Here is an 18,887-nt window from a genome sequence, read left to right as displayed (position 1 = left end):
ATTCTCCTGCCTCAGCCTCCCGAGGAACTGGGATTACAGGCATGCACCAGCATGCCTGGCTAATTTTGTATTTTTAGTAGAGACGGGGTTTCTCCATGTTTGTCAGGCTGGTCTCAAACTCCTGACCTCAGGTGATCCGCCTGCCTTGACCTCCCAAAGTGCTGGGATTGCAGATGTGAGCCACCACGCCCGGCCAAACCTGGGTAAGTTTTAAATTTTTTGTTGTTGATTGTCACAACTTGTAGGTAATATCAAGTGAATAGAGGCCAAGGATGCTGCTAAACGTCCTACAATGCACAGGACAGTACCACAACAAAGAATTATATAGCCCCCAATGTCACTTGTGCCACAGTTGAGAAACTGAAACCAGACATGATTTTCACATTAAAGTCCTTTCTGACCTTGCATGTAGTTGCCTCTTCTAAGAAGATCAAGGTATTCTCCTAAACCAGACTCTTAGAAACTGTCTGGATCCTATTTGACGCTTCCCAATCCTAGAGGCCACGTAGGGTGTTGCTGCCTGTGGCTGGATGGGTTTGGGGTCTCTCATGAGCTTTTGTGCGACTCTCTGGTACTGTGCCAAGGAAACTGCTGATTCAGGGGAGCAGGACAGCACTCAGGAGGTATGGGCAGAGGTTCTTACACTGCTGCGGGTTGGGATCCTCTTCTTTTTAAGTAATATATTAACAGCAACCTTTGCTTTTAGGCATTTTTCCAGAAGCTTGGCTGTTTGGCTGTTGGCATTGGGTGTTTGCCTTGTGATATATCCAGAAAAGGATTCAGACCTTACATATGATGAAGTCTGGGGATGGGACTGGATTCTGAGAGTATAAAGATGGCAATGCAGACCCTGCCCAGAGACTACTCAGGCATCTCCATAGGCCTGAGCAGTGGCCATGCAGGGTGGTGGAGGTATGGCAGGGCTGCCTAACTCTGCCTGTGAAGTCAGGCAAGATCCCAGCAGTGCAGAGTGACTGCTTAATATCTACCTGTCACTGCTTTGAACCGTTTCCTTGCATCATCCCATTTCATCCCCACACTGAGGTAGAATTCTAAGAGGTTAGGTCCCTTGCTACAGTCACATGGCAAGCATGCAACCAGAACAGAGTCACAGTGGTCAGTGGCAGAGCAGAAATTTGAACCCAGGTTGTTGAGCTGCAAAGCTGAACTGTCAGAGGAGCATTTATAGAGAGGGGCAGTGCTTTAATAACCAAGACTTTTAGGATGGGCTGGAGCTCACCAGGCAAGAGGGAGAATAGGTGTGCTGGGGAGAGGGGAGCAGGTGTGCCAAAGTCCTGGAGGTATGGGAGAGCACGGCGTGTCTGGGGGTTACAGATCATTATGGGAAGGGATGGAGGGCAGGTGATAGGCAGTGATAGAAGAAGATGACTCTTGAGAGATGGGCAGGCACCAAATCCTAAGTGCCTTCAATATCATGCTGAGAGCCACTGCCAGCCACTGGTGAATTAGCAGAGAGGAAGAGAAAGCTGTGTAACATTGAGCAGCTTGCTTAACTTCTCTAGGACCCAGCTACCCATCCAAACTAAAACTTCTAAAACTATACTGCTCTGATGAATGTTTCTTTCATTGGTGGCCATATGAGCAGAGTGAAGGAATGGCCTGTGTTGACACTGGTAGGGCAGCCCTGTTGATTCATGACTTCTCCCCCTAAGTCTGTGTGATGGGTGCAGGGAGTGGTTTCTTATCAGTCAACAGTTGGTTCTGTTTCGGCTTTCCAGCTTATCATTTGGCATTGACCAAGTCCGCCAAGGGCAAGGCACAATGGATGCTAAGTATTGTGACAGAGGCAAAGATGTGGTCAGACTTCTTTATGAGGGGCTTGCAGCCTAGTGGAGAGTCCAGCCAGTGTTTTCATCGCAAGATACAAATCACAAGTGTCTTGAGAAGGAAGTATTCATACCAAATATTCTGGGGCATGGAGAATGAAACAAAGGTTACTGGGGGATTGAGGAAAGGCTAAGTGAAGGAGAGAACTTCTAGCTCCACCAGAAAGATTTTTTAAAGGATAACTGAGGGTAAACAGAGTACATCTTACAGGTAGAGAGAGTGGAGAAAATAGAGAAAAAAACCCAGAAAGCCAGTGCAGATATAGTCATAAGGGAGTCAGATTTAATATTAAGTGTATCTAGCATCTGATTCTCCACAGTTTCCATATTGTGGATGGGAAGCAAAAGTTTTCTTTTCTTTCTTTTTTTGAGACAGAGTCTCATTTTGTTGCCCAGGCTGGAGCGCAGTGGTGCGAACTTGGCTCACTGCAGCCTCTGCCTCCCGAATTCAAGGGATTCTCATGCCTCAGCCTCCTTAGTAGCTGGGACTACAGGTGTGTGCCACCATGCCTGGCTAATTTTTTTGTATTTTTAGTTAGAGACAGGATTTCACCATATTGGCCAGGCTAGTCTCGAGCCTCAAGTGATCCACCTGCCTTAGCCTCCCAAAGTGCTGGGATTACAGGCGTGAGCCACTGCGCCTGACTGGGAAACAGAAGTTTTCATAACAGGTAAATACTCATTAATGGACTAGCCATGTGCAAAATTAGGTCCTACCTCATCATCTCTCCCTCTGTTTTCAACCCTGATGGTCAGTTAGGCTCCAGAAGCATCCATATTTTGACTCTGGGTCTCTCTCTGGTCGTCATATGTTTTGCAGGTATGATACAAACAATGGAAAGTAAAATTGCAACTCTTAAGGGAGGCAATGTCTCATGAAATCAAAGCCAGTGAGGTTGGAGAACTGCTTGGATGATGTGTCAAAGCAATAATAGGATCTGGCAATGTGAGATCTGCCAACAATTGATGAAGAGAAGGGATGAACACTCCTTTAGGGGAGAGACTTGAAAATCAAAGAATTGAGAGGCCCTTGAGAAATCAGTGAGGCCATAAGATATTTTTGCAAAAATGGCTTATGATAGCACAGTGATGACCAAATGTTTCTTGGAAAAACTTATACTGTAAAACAGTTTACACGAGATCAAGTCTTTGTTCTAAGAATTCGCACAGGGCTGAGCATGGTGGCTCGCACCTGTAATCCCAGCACTTTGGGAGGGCAAGGCAAGAAGATTCTTGAGGCCAGGGGTTCGAGAACAGCCTGGGTAACATAGAGAGACCCCATCTCTACAAAAAGTGAAAAATTAGCTGGGCATGGTGGTGCATGCCTGTGGTCCCAGCTACTCACGAGGCTGAGGTGGAAGGATCACTTGGGCCCAGGAGGTCGAGGCTGCAGTGCACTACTGCAATCTAACCTGGCAACAGAGCAAGACCCTGTCCCCAAATTAAAAAAAAAAAAAAAAAGCACAGAAGTGTAATTATAACCTAAATTTTGCTTAGTATTTACTATTGCTTTTAAAATAGATAGATTTGATTTTTGTTTTATTTATTTGGATAAAGTACTAAACAAAACTGTATTTTACTCTTAGCTATGAAATTCTGAGTGTGGCTTTACCATATATCCTTTTTTCTGGTGTTCATCTTCTTGGGCTACTGAGGTCTCCGGGGAGGAGATTCTGGCTAGAAAGAAGATGTGGATCAGCTCACAAGGACCCTGAATGCTAGACTTTGTGCTGGGAGTGGGAAGTCTTGTCCTGCTAAAGCCTGCCAGTGTTTATTAACAGGGCTCCTTTTCTTGTTTAACATCAACTTTGTTCCTGCAGTTAGAAAGCACTGTAGACCAGCTTTACCTCCTTTTTTTTGTTTGTGTTTTGAGATGGAGTCTTGCTCTGTCACCCAGGCTGGAGTGCAATGGCTCCATCTCAGCTCATCGCAGCCTCTGCCTCCCAGGTTCAAGTGATTCTCCTGCCTCAACCTCCTGAGTAGCTGAGATTACAGATGCCTGCCCCCACACCTGGCTAATTGTGTATTTTTAGTAGAGACAGGATTTCACCATGTTGGCCAGGCTGGTCTTGAGCTCCTAATCTCAGGTAATCTGCCCAGCTGAGCCTCCCAAAGTGCTGGGATTACAGCCATGGGCCACTGCACCTGGCCATTTCACCTCCTTTAGAAAGGCAAAACCCCAGGCTGGGCACGGTGGCTCACACCTATAATCCCAGCACTTTGGGAGGCCGAGGCGGGTGGATCATTTGAGGCCAGGAGTTTGAGACCAGCCTGGCCGACATGGCGAAACCCTGTCTCTACTAAAAATACAAAAATTAGCCAGGCATGGTGGTGCACGCCTGTAGTCCCAGCTTCTTGGGGAGGAGGCGGCATGAGTATTGCTTGAACCCTGGAAGCAGAGGTTGCAGTGAGCTGAGATAGTGCCACTGCACTGTAGCTCGGGCAACAGAGGGAGACCCTGTCTCGGAAGGAAGGAAGGAAGGAAGGGAGGGAGGGAGGGAGGGAGGGAGGGAGGGAGGGGCAAAAGCATCTTTGACCTCCCTGATTTTCCTCTTATTTAAAAGTGCAAGTTTGGCCAACAGAGAATGTTTTGGGTGCTGAGGTTCTATTTTTGCTCTCTGCTATATAGCACACCAATAGAGGGCTATTTTAATTCCTTTCAGCCATGTGGCAAATAGTCATGTACATGATGCTCTTTCTAGCACTTTACCATTGAGGGGTGACCTGGCTGATGACAGTACATGTATTCATGCTAATTCAGTGAGAAATGTTCAGATCAAAGCCTGTTGTGGGCTCCACTAGAGCCTGAAGACTTTGAGCTCCTTGAAGGTAAAGGGTCAAGTGGCTTTTGGCTCCTGTTTTATCCAGCAGGAGACTGGCTTGTATTTCTGTAGGGTTGTCTTGTTTTAAACATGTTTTCAAGCAGGTGGTTATTCCAGACTATCACCACAGCCCACATCTTGACCAAAGAGGCTGATGTTGCCAGGTCAGTGCATGTGTGACATGTTTCATTGCCTTGCTTCTTGGCCAGTGTGATTTGTTAAAAGCTATACCACAGGATACACAACCGCCCTGACTTCCAACTGAGCCTCGGACTGATCTGCCTGCCTGTCCCCCCTCTGCCTGTCACTTCTCTAGAGGATCAGGTAGCACTGCTTTCTGGTTCTCTCTGATCCTCCACCCACAGGACCAGCCTCACTGGACTGACTTCTCTTTCCCACGGTGCTGCCCAGGTGGCCAAAGCAGGGAGGGACTGTGGGCTAGACCGGTTCTTGAATGAGAACCCCCATGAGGAACCAGTTGTCAGAGTTTTGGTGCAAAGCAAGAGAGAGTGAACCATCTAACCAGTACCTCTCCCAGAACCACAAAGGAGATAAGAATTTGTGGTTTATGGATGGTCGTGTTTCCAGGATAGAACGATAAGAACGTTTATCATTAGAAAAATTTAAATTCCTATCTTCTATCTTAGACTACTGGACTTTGAGTCTTAAGGACTAAAGTTCCTGCCATGCAGGCATAACTTTTGGACTGCCACGTAGACAGTAGTCCCCCAATCATTGAATGTTAATAGAGTGGGCTGCTAGGCTGCATAGCGTGGAGATGGAGGGAGTTTCATCCTCCGTCCTTCCAGCATTCACATTTGTATTTCTTCCCTCATAATGCGAAACAGTTAATATTTGGTTGCTGTCTCTAATGGGCCCTTTTTTTTTTTTTTTTTTTGAGACAGAGTCTTACTGTGTCACCCATGCTGGAGTGCAGTGGCCTGATCTTGGCTCACTGCAACCTCCGCCTCCCAGGTTCAAGGGATTCTAGCTGGGACTACAGGCATGTACCACCACACCCGACTAATTTTTGTATTTTTAATAGAGATGAGGTCTTGCTACATTGCCTAGGCTTGTCTCGAACTCCTGGGCTCAAAGTGATCCTCCTGCTTCAGCCTCCCAAAGTGCTGGGATTACAAGTATGCATCACGGTGCCTGGCCTCTTGAACTAGTGTAGAGTCTGGGACTGGCCAGTAGAACTTTTGTGATAAGGGAAATGTTCTATATTTCTGCTGTCCAATATGATAACCACAAACTAGTGGCTACTGAGCATTTGACATGTGGCTAGTGCAGCTGAGGATCTGAATTTTAAATTTTATTTAATTTCAATTTAATTTTAAGCAGCCACATGTGACTAGTGGCTAACATATTGAACAATACAGATGGACTACTTTATTTGAGGAGTTTATATTGTAGTTTTTTTGTTTGTTTGTTTTTGAGACAGTCTCGCTCTGTCATCCAGGCTAGAGTACAATGGCACAGTCGTGGCTCATTGCAACCTCCACCTCCCAGTCAAGCGATCCTTGTGCCTCAGCCTCCTGAGTTGCTGGGACTACAGGCACACAGCACCATGCCTGGCTAATTTTTGTATTTTTAGTAGAGTCGGGGTTTCACCATGTTGGCCAGGCTGGTCTCGAATTCCTGGCCTCAAGTGATCCACCCGCCTTGGCCTCCCAAAGTGCTGGGATTACAGGTGTGAGCCACAGTACCTATATAATGAAAAACTATATTGTAGTTTTTCATTAAATACGCACATAGTAGCACTTCAAAAGGGACAGAAGGTGTCAGTGAAAAGTCTCCCTCTCATCTCTGTCCCCAGCCCTGCAGTTTCCCAGTGCTAACCATAATCATGGCCAATTTCTTTTGTGTCCATTCAGAAGGATTTCCCACATACATAAGCATAACAAATATGTTTTCTCTCTCACTCTCTGTTTTTCAATATTAGAAGTATTACTCTTAACCACTGTCTTCTGTTCCATGCTTTTTTGAGTTAATGTACCTTGGAGGTCATTACCCATAGGAACAAATAGGACTGTCTCATTATTTAAATGGTTTACATTTAATTTCTATTTGTATTTAATGGCTACATGTATTTCTTTGCAAAGCTATATCATCATTTACTTAACTATAAGTTCACTATATGTGAACATGTGAATTATTTCCAATCTTTTGCCATTATGAATACTATTGTAATACTCTTACACAAACATTTTCACACATAATCAGGGATAAAAATAGATAAATTCCTGGAAGAAAAGCTCATAGCCAGGCATGGTGGCTCACACCTGTAATCCTAGCACTTTGGGAGGCCAAGGCAGGCAGATCACCTGAGGTCGGGCATTTGAATACCAGCCTGACCAACATAGAGAAACCCTGATTCTACTAAAAATACAAAATTAGCCGGGCGTGGTGGCACATGCCTGTAATCCCAGCTACTCGGGAGGCTGAGGCAGGAGAATCACTTGAACCCGGGAGGCGGAGGTTGCAGTGAGCCAAGATCGTGCCACCATACACCAGCCTGGGCAACAAGAGCGAAACTCCATCTCAAAAAACAAACAACAAAAAAGAGATGATCATTAGGTCAAGGATATGTGCATTTTCCATATCCACAAATTTTGCCAAATTGCAATCTGTAGAGTTTGCTGATGAGAATGCAAATTGGTACATTATATGAGAGCATCTATTTTTCCATAGCCTCAATGGCACAGTCTGTATTAAACTTCTTGTTCTTTGCCAGTACAATAAAGGAAGATCACCATCACCCTGTAGATTTAATTTGCATATCTCTTATTATAAATGAGATTGAGCATCTTTTTATATGTTTAAGAGTCATTTGTATTTCGTTCCTGGTGAATTACCTGTTCAGATCATTTGCTCATTTTTCTATCAGGTTTTGCTGTTGTTGGTCTTGATTTGTGGGAACCCTTTATACATTAAGGAAATTACTGTGTTGTCTAAATATTTACAAATTTTAATCTTATTCATTGTATCTCTTTCCATGTGGAAATTTAAAAAGTTTTTTATGCAACTAATACTCTTTTTGTTATGACCTCTGGATGTTAGACATTACTTAGAAAGCCCTTTCCTATGGAGATACTTTTAAAATAGAATTCTCATGTTTCCTCCTAGAACTTTGATGGTTTTATTTTTTATATTTAACTCTTCGATTCATCTGAAACAATTCAGGGGTTTTGCTGATTTCATTTCCTTTGCTCATCTCATTCTCTGGCTGCTGGGCAGTTTGTAGTGCCTCCCTGCTTCTGCCTGGCCCAGTTTTGGAGCGGTGCAGCTCCCCTGACAGTACCAGTGCCGACACTCTGGTAACAATATTATCCTCACTTGCCCATTGGTTGCTGCCTTGCTTCCATTCCTTTCTGAACACACTGTTTAGGTAAGCCCTAACCCCAGTGGAGGAGAGCTTTAACTATGCTGGACTAGTCACCAGATTTCTTCTTTGACCTCTGTCAGTCCTTCCTAGTCCTGGCTCATTATCTGAGATGCCCTGCCCTTTGTGCACATTTGCCTTATTGCCTCACTGGGGTAGGTGACCTGAACAAGAGGCTATAAAGTATAAAGCCTTGTTTATACTACAAGAGGCTTGTAGTATAAAGCCACAAGCTGTTTGTACTTTGCCTGTGCTGAGGAAGAGAGCACTCCACCTTCACTGAAGCTAGCAATTTGGCTGGCTGTTAGCACTTCATTCATATTCCCTAGTATGAGTTAATACTTTGTCATTTTATTTCTTGTGATTCCAGAATCTCATTTTCAGCTTCTGCCAGAGCCAGTAGCAGTTGGGAAAGAAGGCTGTGCTCTTTGAAGAGTGAGTATGGATTTTAACCACCATAGATTTACCCCAAAAGGCAGCCTTTAATGAGACTGGGACTGCTGTTGGGAGCCCCGCTCCCGAGCCCTGTGCGGGCCAAACTGTGCTGCATGATTTCTGTGATCAGTAGGTCTGGTGGGAAGGGATTCGGCACCTGGTGGTTTTCAAAGCTCTGGTGCACACCCTAAAAACTCCCTACAAATAGTTCGAAAGACTCTGCGGGGGAACCTGGCTCTGAATTTGAAGGGAGTCTGGAAGGCATGGGCTCTTGGGCCCCAATGCTTTCCTGGAAAGGGGACACTTGAACCGGCCCTGAGGGCAGAGAAGAGTTCATCAGGCAGCCCAGACGTGGGAGTGCTCCACACCAAGGGGTCAGCAGGAAGGAAGACAGAATGAAGCTGTGTGGGGCTTGCATGGGGGCTGGGAGCTGGTTATTTGGAGTGCAGGCAAAGACATGGGTGTCAGGACTGGGAAGTTGAGCTGGGACCACATGGGGCGGTCAGAGTTCACATTTTATTTGGTGGATATGAGACCAGCATAGCCTGATCCGTGGTGTGAACTGAGAAGATTCCTGTGGCAGCTGATGGTGGTGGGACTGTGGGGCATGAAAGAATAGCCTTTACAGAAACAGGAGGGAGAGGAAGGGAGGACCTGGACCCAGTGTGGTGACTGAAGGGAGCTGCGGTCCGACTCATACAAAGTCCTACACCTGGTGACAATTTTTCTTTTTATCTTACATTCCTAGTAAATGTTGAACCCAACTGGGATTGGGTTTTTAGGGATTAGTTTTTAGGGATGTAAGTCCCCTAAGGCTGTGCTGTCTAATATGGTAGTTCTTATCCACATGTAGCTGTTGAGCACTTGAAGTGTGGCTAATGTGGCTGAAGAACTGAAGTCTGAATTTTCTTTGGCTTTAATCAATTTAAGTCTAAATTGCCATATATCAGGCAGTGCAGTTTGTTTAGACTTGGATAAGTTGACTCCAGTGCTGGTGCCTTTTCACCTTTGCCTAACAGGAGTGATGAGCAAGTAGGAGAATGAAATATGCATTGTCATCTAGGAGGTTAGACTGATGCAATTACTGTCGGCAGAAATCAGTAAGTTGGCCAGGTGCAGCAGCTTGCGCCTGTAATCCCAGCACTTTGAGAGGCTGAGGCAGGGGGATCACTTGAGGTCAGGAGTTTGAGACCAGCCCAACATGGTGAAACCCTGTCTCTACTAAAAAGACAAAAATTAGCTAGGCATGGTGGCAGATGCCTGTAATCCCAGCTACTCAGGAGGCTGAGACAGGAGAAGCGCTTGAACCCAGGAGGCAGAGGTGGCAGTGAACCAAGATTATACCACTACATTCCAGCCTGGCTGACACAGCGAGACTCCATCTCAAAAAAAAAAAAAAAAGAAAGAAAGAAAAAAAGAAATCAGTAAGTCAGGAGAAGCAAGGAGAGATGTGTCTATGAGATTCTATGAAAGTGTTTTACGTTGTTTATTCTTGGATTTTACTTTATACCCTGAAGACTAAGATATCGGAACTCAAGATCCCAGTTTTCAAATCAGTGAGAACATTAAAAGAAAACTGTGAGATGTGCCTTACCCCTAACCCCAGATTAAACTTCATTTCCCTGATGCAATGTTTATCTGGATCCACTGACATGTCCCCCATCCAATTAATCTTTGCCACTGTGTTCAGACATAAGGGCCCCCAAATGCACAGCTTGGGTGTTAGGCAGTAGCAGAGGATCCTGAGCCTGGGATGTGAGAGTATGTTTTCCCTGGTGCTAGCATGGCCAGCTCTCCTTCCTGGCATTGCCTGCTTCACACTGTGCCGCAGTGTCTTTAAGCCTGGGGTGCCTCACTTTACACGATAAATAGATAAAATGAAGTGTTTTTCTTTTTCAGTGTATTCAGTCGGGCGATAAACATGAGCAAGCACCAAGTCTTTGCCAGGTGATGTTTTAGGTTCTGGGAACTCTAATAGGAAAGAAGATTCTTGTGGGGGCAAGCCAGATCCTACTCTTTAATTGCCTGGCATAATTCCAGAAATGTTTAAGTCACCAAAGTAAGAAAGAACAGACGTGACTATTTGAATGTTCTCATTAAATAGGTGAGGAAGCCAAGGTCTCCCAGCTGACATGTGGAAGAGCCATGTTGGAGAGGGCCAGGTGCCACACTGGTGCCCCCAGCCTGGTGCCATCCATCGCACGAGTCTGCCGTTCATGGACAACCATCACGATTTTTGCTAGATTCATGTATCACCTACTAAACATTTTTCTTTAAATTTACTCCTTTTTTTTTTTAAACAGTCTCCCTCTGTCACCTAGGCTGGAGTGCAGTGGCACATTCTCAGCTCACTGAAACCTCAGCCTCCAGGCTCAAGTGATCCTCCCACCTCAGCCTCCTGAGTAGCTGAGACTACAGGTGCATGCCACCATGCCCAGCTAATTTTTGTATTTTTTATAGAGATGGGGTCTCTCCATGTTGCCCAAGCCACTCTCAAACTCCTCTGCTCAAGCAATCCGCCCGCCTCAGCCTCCCAAAGTGCTGGGATTATAGGCATGAGCCACCGCCCCCAGCCTAGAGAGCTGTTTAACACCACCACACTGAGAGTTTCTCTTTGACCCAACCAGGACTGAAAAGAGCTGAAAAGAGATGACTTTCCTAGTATAGATGTTGTTATCCGATGCTGTGTACCCCTGAAACACTCTTTAGTACTCTCCTACTCACTAAAGTCATCTTGCAAACTCTCAGTTGTATGGGTCCCATGCTTTGGGAAACTCAAGTCACACTTCTTAGTTGATCTCTGATTTTTGGCCATTGGCAGTTCCTGGTTCATAATGCTTCAGTTTTTTTCTGCCTCCAGCCTCTCCCCTGGGTACATAGAGTATTCTAGAAATAAACACCAGCATGGCAGGGGAGCTGTCTTTTTAAAGGAAAGCTGAAGCAAGTCCTTTGTAAAATGAAGGATGTTGTAGAGGTGGAATAAATTGCCTACTCTTTATCTGTACAGAAAACTCAGAATTGTGGTTTCTTCAACTAAGATCTGGATTTATTTGACCTTGTCAGGGAGAGTGTGCAGGGTTTTCTGTAATAAGTCCAAACCTTGCTAAATTGATCATGTTCTACAAAAGCTGCTTAGGGAAGACTTTATTCTGCTGTTAAATAGAAGATGGAGCCAGATGCGGCCCTCGCTGGAACTCACTGGCATTTTGGCAGGCACCAACAGAGCAGAGAGGGGTTTTTTTGATGATATGCCTTCATTTCGGGGCTATCATCTCCAGTGTCAGAGTCTATGATATATATGGCTTTGGGCATAAATTGTTCTAATTCCTAGTCCAAAGGACTCCCTGCTGCTCAGTAATCTGCATTCACAGTGGCTCCCAGCAGTTTTTAAGGACTTTGTATGATGTGGAAAAGTCTTCTCAAAGCTGACGGTTCCCATCTTTGTCAACTCATTCACAGCCCACGATGTTCCAGCAGACCTGTACAGATTCCCTTCAGTCTGTGATTAACTCGCTTACTCCTTGATGGTGATGCCTTCTAGCAGGGTAAATTGTAGCCAGTGTTAAATAGGTGACTCCTTCAGGGATTTTTGTAATTACTAAAAGAGGAAAGATGTCAGGTCTCTTACAGAATCATTGGGAATGGTTGTTCCTGAAAGAAATGAAACAGATGGAACCCATTTTGTAAATTTGCTTTTCATCAATTCTTTTGTACCTTATTTGTGTCCTGTGCCATACTTGACACTGAGAAAGAACATACATGATTGTCCCTACCCTCAAGGAGCTCTGGTTCCAGAAGGAAAAGCAGGCCAACAATTTAAGTGTGCTGGGAAAATTATTTACAGTGACTAAGAAACTGAGAGGGCAGTTGCATCAGGGACAAAGCCAGTGCTTATGCCCTGGGGAGGTGGCAGCTTTCATCACTGTAGACTCAGGACTGTACTCAAGTAGAGTATGTGTATGTAATGAAAAGAACCATCTAACCCACCTATGGGTGCATCTGTCTCCTTCTCCAGGCTGTGAGGTGCTTGCTAGGCGAAACCTCTTGAAGATGGAGAGCTCATATCTTCATGGAGAAATTAGGAGTGATGAATGTAGACACCTAACAGCAAAGAGGTTACACAGACTGAGGACAGGCCATTTGTGAAAAAAAAAATAGACAAAGTGGAGCTTGGTGCAAAGGTAGTGGATTGGAGTTGGAAACCTGTTTCGTAATCATGACTACTAGCTGGGTGACCTTGGGCAAGTTAGCCTCTCAGAGCCTCAGCTTCCTCAGCCTATAAAACAGGATGAAACAACTGCCTTTCCTATGTGACAGGGTTGATGTGCTGTATCAAGGGTTGGCAAATTAGAGCCTACAGGTCAAATTTGGCCTACAGTCTATTCTGTAGTTTTATTGGAAGCTTCTGTGAAGTTTTATTGGAACACAGTCATACTCATTTGTTACATATCTTCAATGGCTGCTTTCTCATCCAGTGGCAGATTGAATAGCTGTGATAGAGGCTGTGTCCCATAGTGCTAAAATCGTCACTGTCTGGCACTTTACAGAAAAAGCATGCTGACCCTTGTGCTCACTGGTTTGGGAGGTTATACTGTGCTGCATTGAACTTGTTACCAAATTGAATTAAGTATCAGTCGATAGAGGCATATGGGAGAGATTGCTTCATTTCCCAGGAAATGTAAGAAAAGTCATGATTTGCTAGATGTTAATGCTTTTTCTTAAAGAAATCTGTATTATGTTTGATGAATCCTGCACCCTTAGCACAGATGGCTGGGAATCAAGGCAGAGGGTCACACCTGGCTTACAGGTTCTTCCAGGTGTTGTACTGGGGAGAATGATGGGACTTGAAATATATATTTATATACTTTATGATATATATGTGTATATACATATATGTGTATACACACACACACACACACATATATATATATATGTAAATAGATATGAGGTCTTGCCATGTTGACCAGGCTGGTCTTGAATGCCTGGCCTCAAGCTATCCTTCCACCTCTGCCTCCCAAAGTGTTGAGAGTATAGGCATGAGCCACGGAACCCAGCCTGAAGTATTTTTCATTCCATGCTAGAATGAACTGTATTGTAAGCTCATAAGACAGGACAGGGCAGGGCCTCTGATTCAGCTGGAATTCTAATACCCCGATAATGTGTCAGATCCTAGTCTTGGTGCTGGGGACACCCAGTCCTTACTCTTATGCATCCCACATTCTAGCCTTCAGATGTGTAAGTCTTTAGGAAGACATCAGAAAGTACACTGAAAACTACCTTTTGGCTTATTCCCCCCTAACTTTGTATTAAGTATTTATTTTTAGAATTGGTTATATATTTACAAAACAACTTAAAAGTTTCAAAAAGTGAAAAATAAGTCTCCTGTCTATTCCTGACATGTAGCTATCTAATTCCCCACCTTAGATGCAATCACAGTTACTGGTTTCTTGTGTCCATGTGTACATGTATATTTGTTCATTGATTTCTTTAAAAGTCTGTCTTTTTTTTTTCTTAAAAGGTTCTCACTCCATTGCCTAGGCTGGAGTGCAGTGGTGCATTCATTGCTTACTACAGCTTCAAACTCCTGGGCTCAAGTGATCCTCCTGCCTCAGCCTCCCAAAGTGCTGGATCACAGGCATGAGCTACCACGCCCAACCTGTCCTCATTTTTTATCTTTTTATTTGTTTTTGTTTTTGTTTTGTTTTGTTTTGAGATGGAGCCTTACTCTTGTTGCCCAGACTAGAGTGTAATGACACAATCTCGGTTCACTGCAACCTCCGCCTCCTGGGTTCAAGCGATTCTCCTGATTCTCCTGCCTCAGCCTCCCGAGTAGCTGGGATTACAGGCGCCTGCCACACACTTGGCTAGTTTTTGTATTTTTAGTAGAGATGGGGTTTCACCATGTTGGCCAGGCTAGTCTCAAACTCTTGACCTCAGGTGATCTGCCCAGCTCAGCCTCCCAAAGTGCTGGGATTACAGGTGTGAGCCACTGCGCCCAGCTTCTTTTTTATTTTTAAATACTGCAAGCCTAAAGAAAGATTGAAAGGATAATATTATGTAACCTTCACCTGGATTCCCCAGTGGTTAGCATTTTACCGTATTTGCTTTATTTCTCTCTTTTCCTCCCACCAACACACACACCAACACACACACAGACACACACACACACACTTTTTCTCTCCTGAACCTTTAAAAGTGAGTAGCAAATACCATCATACTTCACCCCTTACAACTTCAGCAGACAGCTCCTAAGAGGGAAGATATTCTCCTATGTACATACATAACCACAATTTCATCATCATACTCAAGAATTGTATCACTGATACAATGACGTTGTCTAATACCCAGCCCTTAGGCAGATCTCCACATTTGTCCCAACAATGTCCTTTATAGTGTTTTTTACAAATCCAGGCTCCTCTGAAAAATTCCTCGTTACTTTTAGTTGTCACGTCTATTTTTTTTTTTTTTTTAAAGCACTTGCCTGCTTTGGTTTCCTCCTGTTCTTTACCCTCATTCTGGGAACTTCACTTTTCTTGTCCCGTTTGCTTCTTTGCCTCTTTTCCCTTGATACAGAGTTTTAATATCGTCATTTTCTTTGGCCCCTGCAGGAGTCAGCCAGTCTGAAAGAGCAGGATGGATCTTGATGTGGTTAACATGTTTGTGATTGCGGGCGGGACACTGGCCATCCCAATCCTGGCATTCGTGGCTTCATTTCTTCTGTGGCCTTCAGCGCTGATAAGAATCTACTATTGGTAAGCCAGTTTCATCATTGACATTTTCAAGAGTATCATAATATTGACAACTTCTCTGCTTGTCCTTTTTGTGGTGGTTGTCCTACATTTTATCAGGAAATAGACATAGAGAAAAGTTGAAAGGTACTCATCCTGTTTGGAATTTTGGGAGTGCTCTTGAAGAATATTACCAGATCAGTTCTTTCAGGTTTGTTGGCTTATTTGTTTATTTTTTGGAGACAGAGTTGTGCTCTGTTGCCCAGGCTGGAGTGCAGTGGGATGATCTCAGCTCACTGCAACCTCCACCTCCTGGGTTCAATCAATTTTCCTGCTTCAGCCTCCGAGTAGCTGGGATTTTACAGGTGTGTGCCACCAAGCCCAGCTAATTTTTTTTGTATTTTTAGTACAGGTGGGGTTTCACCACATTGGCCAGGCTAGTCTCAAACTCCTGGCCTCAAATGATCCACCCATCTCGCCCTCTCAGAGTGCTGGAATTACAGGCATGAGCCATCATGCCTGGCCCTTTCAAGTTTCTGATAGCATCTTTCTCTACCCACATTCCCAAAGTCAGTGATTCTGTCTTCAAGCAAGTATTGTACATTTTTATGGGAACTCCTTTGATATCTTCTTGATCATCGGTTGTTTTTTGTTTTTTTGGTTTTTTGTTTTGTTTTGTTTTGTTTTTGAGACAGAGTCTCCCTCTGTCACCTAGGCTGGAGTGCAGTGGTGTGATCTTGGCTCATTGCAACCTCTGCTTCCCAGGCTGAAGCGATTCTCCTGCGTCAGCCTCCCGAGTAGCTGGGAGTACAGGCGCATGTCACCATGCCTGGCTAATTTTTGTATTTTTAGTAGAGACAGGCTTTCACCATGTTGGCCAAGCTGGTCTCGAACTCCTGACCTCAAGTGATCCTCCCACCTCATCCTCCTGAAGTGCTGGGATTATAAGTGTGAGCCACCACGCCTGGCCTTGATCATTGGATTCTAACTCTGTGATGTCCTGACAGGTGCAGCGATGTTACTGAAAGATGAACAAGAAAGACCAGAACCATTGAGATGGCATGTGTAGGACAGAATACTTTTAGAGTTGTTCTAGAAGTGTTCATTAGTAAATAAGTGACAGAAAAATAAATTTCCAAAATATGTCATTCTTGTACCACTATTATTCTTGTCCTATCTGGATACCACCTGTCCTTTTATTTTGTATTTTCTTTAGAGTGAGCCATCTTTAAAAAAAAAAATCATTAAATCAAGTATTTAAAAAGTGATATGAATATCACTCCCTTAAGTGCAAAGCTTGTCATAAATAGTAAATTAATATCAAAAAGTGCCTGGCGGGTGGCTCATGCCTGTAATCCCAGCATTTTGGAAGGCCAAGGCAGGCAGATCACCTGAGGTCGGGAGTTCGAGACCAGCCTGACCAACATGGAGAAACCCTGTCCCTACTAAAAATACAAAATTAGCCAGGCATGGTGGTGCATGCCTGTAATCCCAGCTATTCGGGAGACTGAGGCAGGAGAATCGCTTGAACGATTCTCCTCTGAGGCAGAGGTTGCAGTTAGCTGAGATCGCACCATTGCACTCCAGCCTTGGCAACAAGAGCAGAACTCCATCTCAAAAAATAATATATATATATATATATAAAAGTAAAAATAAACACAATGACATTAAACGGTCTTATTAAATTGTGTCTCCTTTTACTTTGTTACAAAGCATGAGCAGCATGAAAGATGTAGCAGCCCTGAGCTGAGCCTTTCTCCTTGTTGGAATCAGAAGTTTAATAGTCAAAAAGAAAGTGATTTTCTCATGATGTGCTTCATTGCCTTTTCATGCCACTGTCCAATTATCAAATGAAATTGCCCTTCCCACCCCCATGGTGTACATCCCCTGGTGAAGGGAGCACCGAAATAGACCTGGTTCCTCTCTGTGCTCTAGGTAAGCCCATTGAGATCTAACTGGGACTTTGGGAAGTCAGAACTCACTTCTGTATGTAGAAGAGTGCAGGGAGGGTGTTATACCCTTTATCTGCCCTCTTTTCTGGCTCCCTTTTGTTTCACTTGAGTGTGGAATTTTCCGCCTGCCAGCCAGGCTCTGATCCTTGAAAGGAAACTAATTGAATGGAATGGAGCTTTTCATCTTTCACTCTTGCTCTCTGGGAGTGGGAGTGGGGAGTTGTGACCCTCTCCTGAGTCACCCGGGACCCACCTTCTGCATTGAGAAAGCGAGACTCACTCTGAAGCTGAAATGCCGTTGCCCTTGCAGTGCTGGTAGCAGCAGTTCTGTGCTTTGTGGGCTAAGGCTCCTGGATGACCCCTGACATGGAGAAGCCAGAGTTGCGTGCCCCTTCTCATGGCCTTGTCGAGGCATCATGGACTGCCACACATAAAATGCTGTTTTTATTAACCACATGAAATTGAAGCAGAGAACGCAATTCACTGATGTGGCTTGTAACCATGGATATGGCCACATACAGAGGTGTGATTATATAAAGGTTATTCCACCCACCTCGTGTGGAGACCAGCCTCAATGCTGCATAGTCCCCCAACAGTTCCCTGGGCTGTCGAGGAGAAGGCTTTCAGAGTCAGGGTGTCAGGGTAATTTTGATGTTTCATTTGTAATGAGAAAAATAAGTTGATAGCAAATAATTTGCTTTTTTAATTAAGTTAAAATTGATGTAACATAAAAGTCACCATTTTAAAGTGTACAATTCAAGGCTGGGCACGGTGGCTCACACCTGTAATCCCAGCACTTTGGGAGGCTGAGGCGGGTGGATCACTTGAGGCCAGGAGTTCAAGACCAGCTGGCCAACATGGTGAAGCCTGTCTCTACTAAAAACACAAAAATTTAGCCAGGCATGGTGGTGCGTGCCTGTAATTCCAGCTACCTGGGAGGCTGAGGCAGAAGAATTGCTTGAACCCAGGAAGCAGGGGTTGCATTGAGCCGAGATTGTGCCACTGCATTCCAGCCTGGGTGACAGAGTAAGACTTTGTCTAAATAAATAAATAAATGAAATATAAATAAATAAAGTGTACAATTCAGTAGTTTTAATGTATTCAGAGTGTTGTATAACCATTACCACTATCTAATTTCCAATATTTCCACCTCCCCAAAGGAGTCCCCATACCTAGTAGCCGTCACTCCCAGTTTCTCCCTCACTTCATCTTCTGGCAACCACTTACCTACTTCCTGTCTTTTTAGATGTGCCCATTACGGACATTTCACATAAACGGGGTTATATAATGTGTGACCTTTGTGTCTGGTTTCTCTCACTTAGCATAATGTTTCCAAGGTTCCTCCATGTTGTAGCATGCATCACTCCTTCACTTTCTGTTGTGGTTGAAGAATATTCCATTGTGTGTACATACACAGTTTGTGTATCCATTCATCTGTTGATGGACACTTGGGTTGTTTCCACCTTTTGGCTATTATGAATGATGCTGCATAGCAAATAATTCACTTTTATTAACAAATAATACCACAAAAATACCAGAGAGGCCCCACAGGGCAGAGCATTCAGAGCCTCTTTAATTGGCAGTATGGATGCATGGGGTCTTAAAGCCTGCCCATGCCTGTCACCCAGCTCAGAGCTGTGGCTGAAAGACAAACACAATGCTCTTTATTTTGTGAACTCAGGCACACAGGCCAAGAAGAAAACCCAGCTGGTTGGGGA

General features: G+C 44.4%; 1 protein-coding gene across 1 annotated transcript in view; it reads left to right on the top strand.

Moving 5' to 3' along the window:
• ABHD6 (abhydrolase domain containing 6) overlaps positions 1 to 18,887 on the top strand; it is a 57,672-nt gene that overhangs the window by 3,175 nt on the left and 35,610 nt on the right. The window contains exon 2 of the mRNA XM_011947298.1: positions 15,098 to 15,241. Coding sequence (XP_011802688.1) covers positions 15,123 to 15,241 — 119 coding nt within the window. The 5' untranslated portion in view covers positions 15,098 to 15,122. The remainder of the gene's footprint in view (positions 1 to 15,097; positions 15,242 to 18,887) is intronic.

This window comes from Colobus angolensis, unplaced genomic scaffold (assembly GCF_000951035.1).
Source record: "Colobus angolensis palliatus isolate OR3802 unplaced genomic scaffold, Cang.pa_1.0 Scaffold26, whole genome shotgun sequence".
NCBI lineage: Eukaryota > Metazoa > Chordata > Mammalia > Primates > Cercopithecidae > Colobus > Colobus angolensis.
This window is presented reverse-complemented; position numbering and strand designations above follow the sequence as displayed.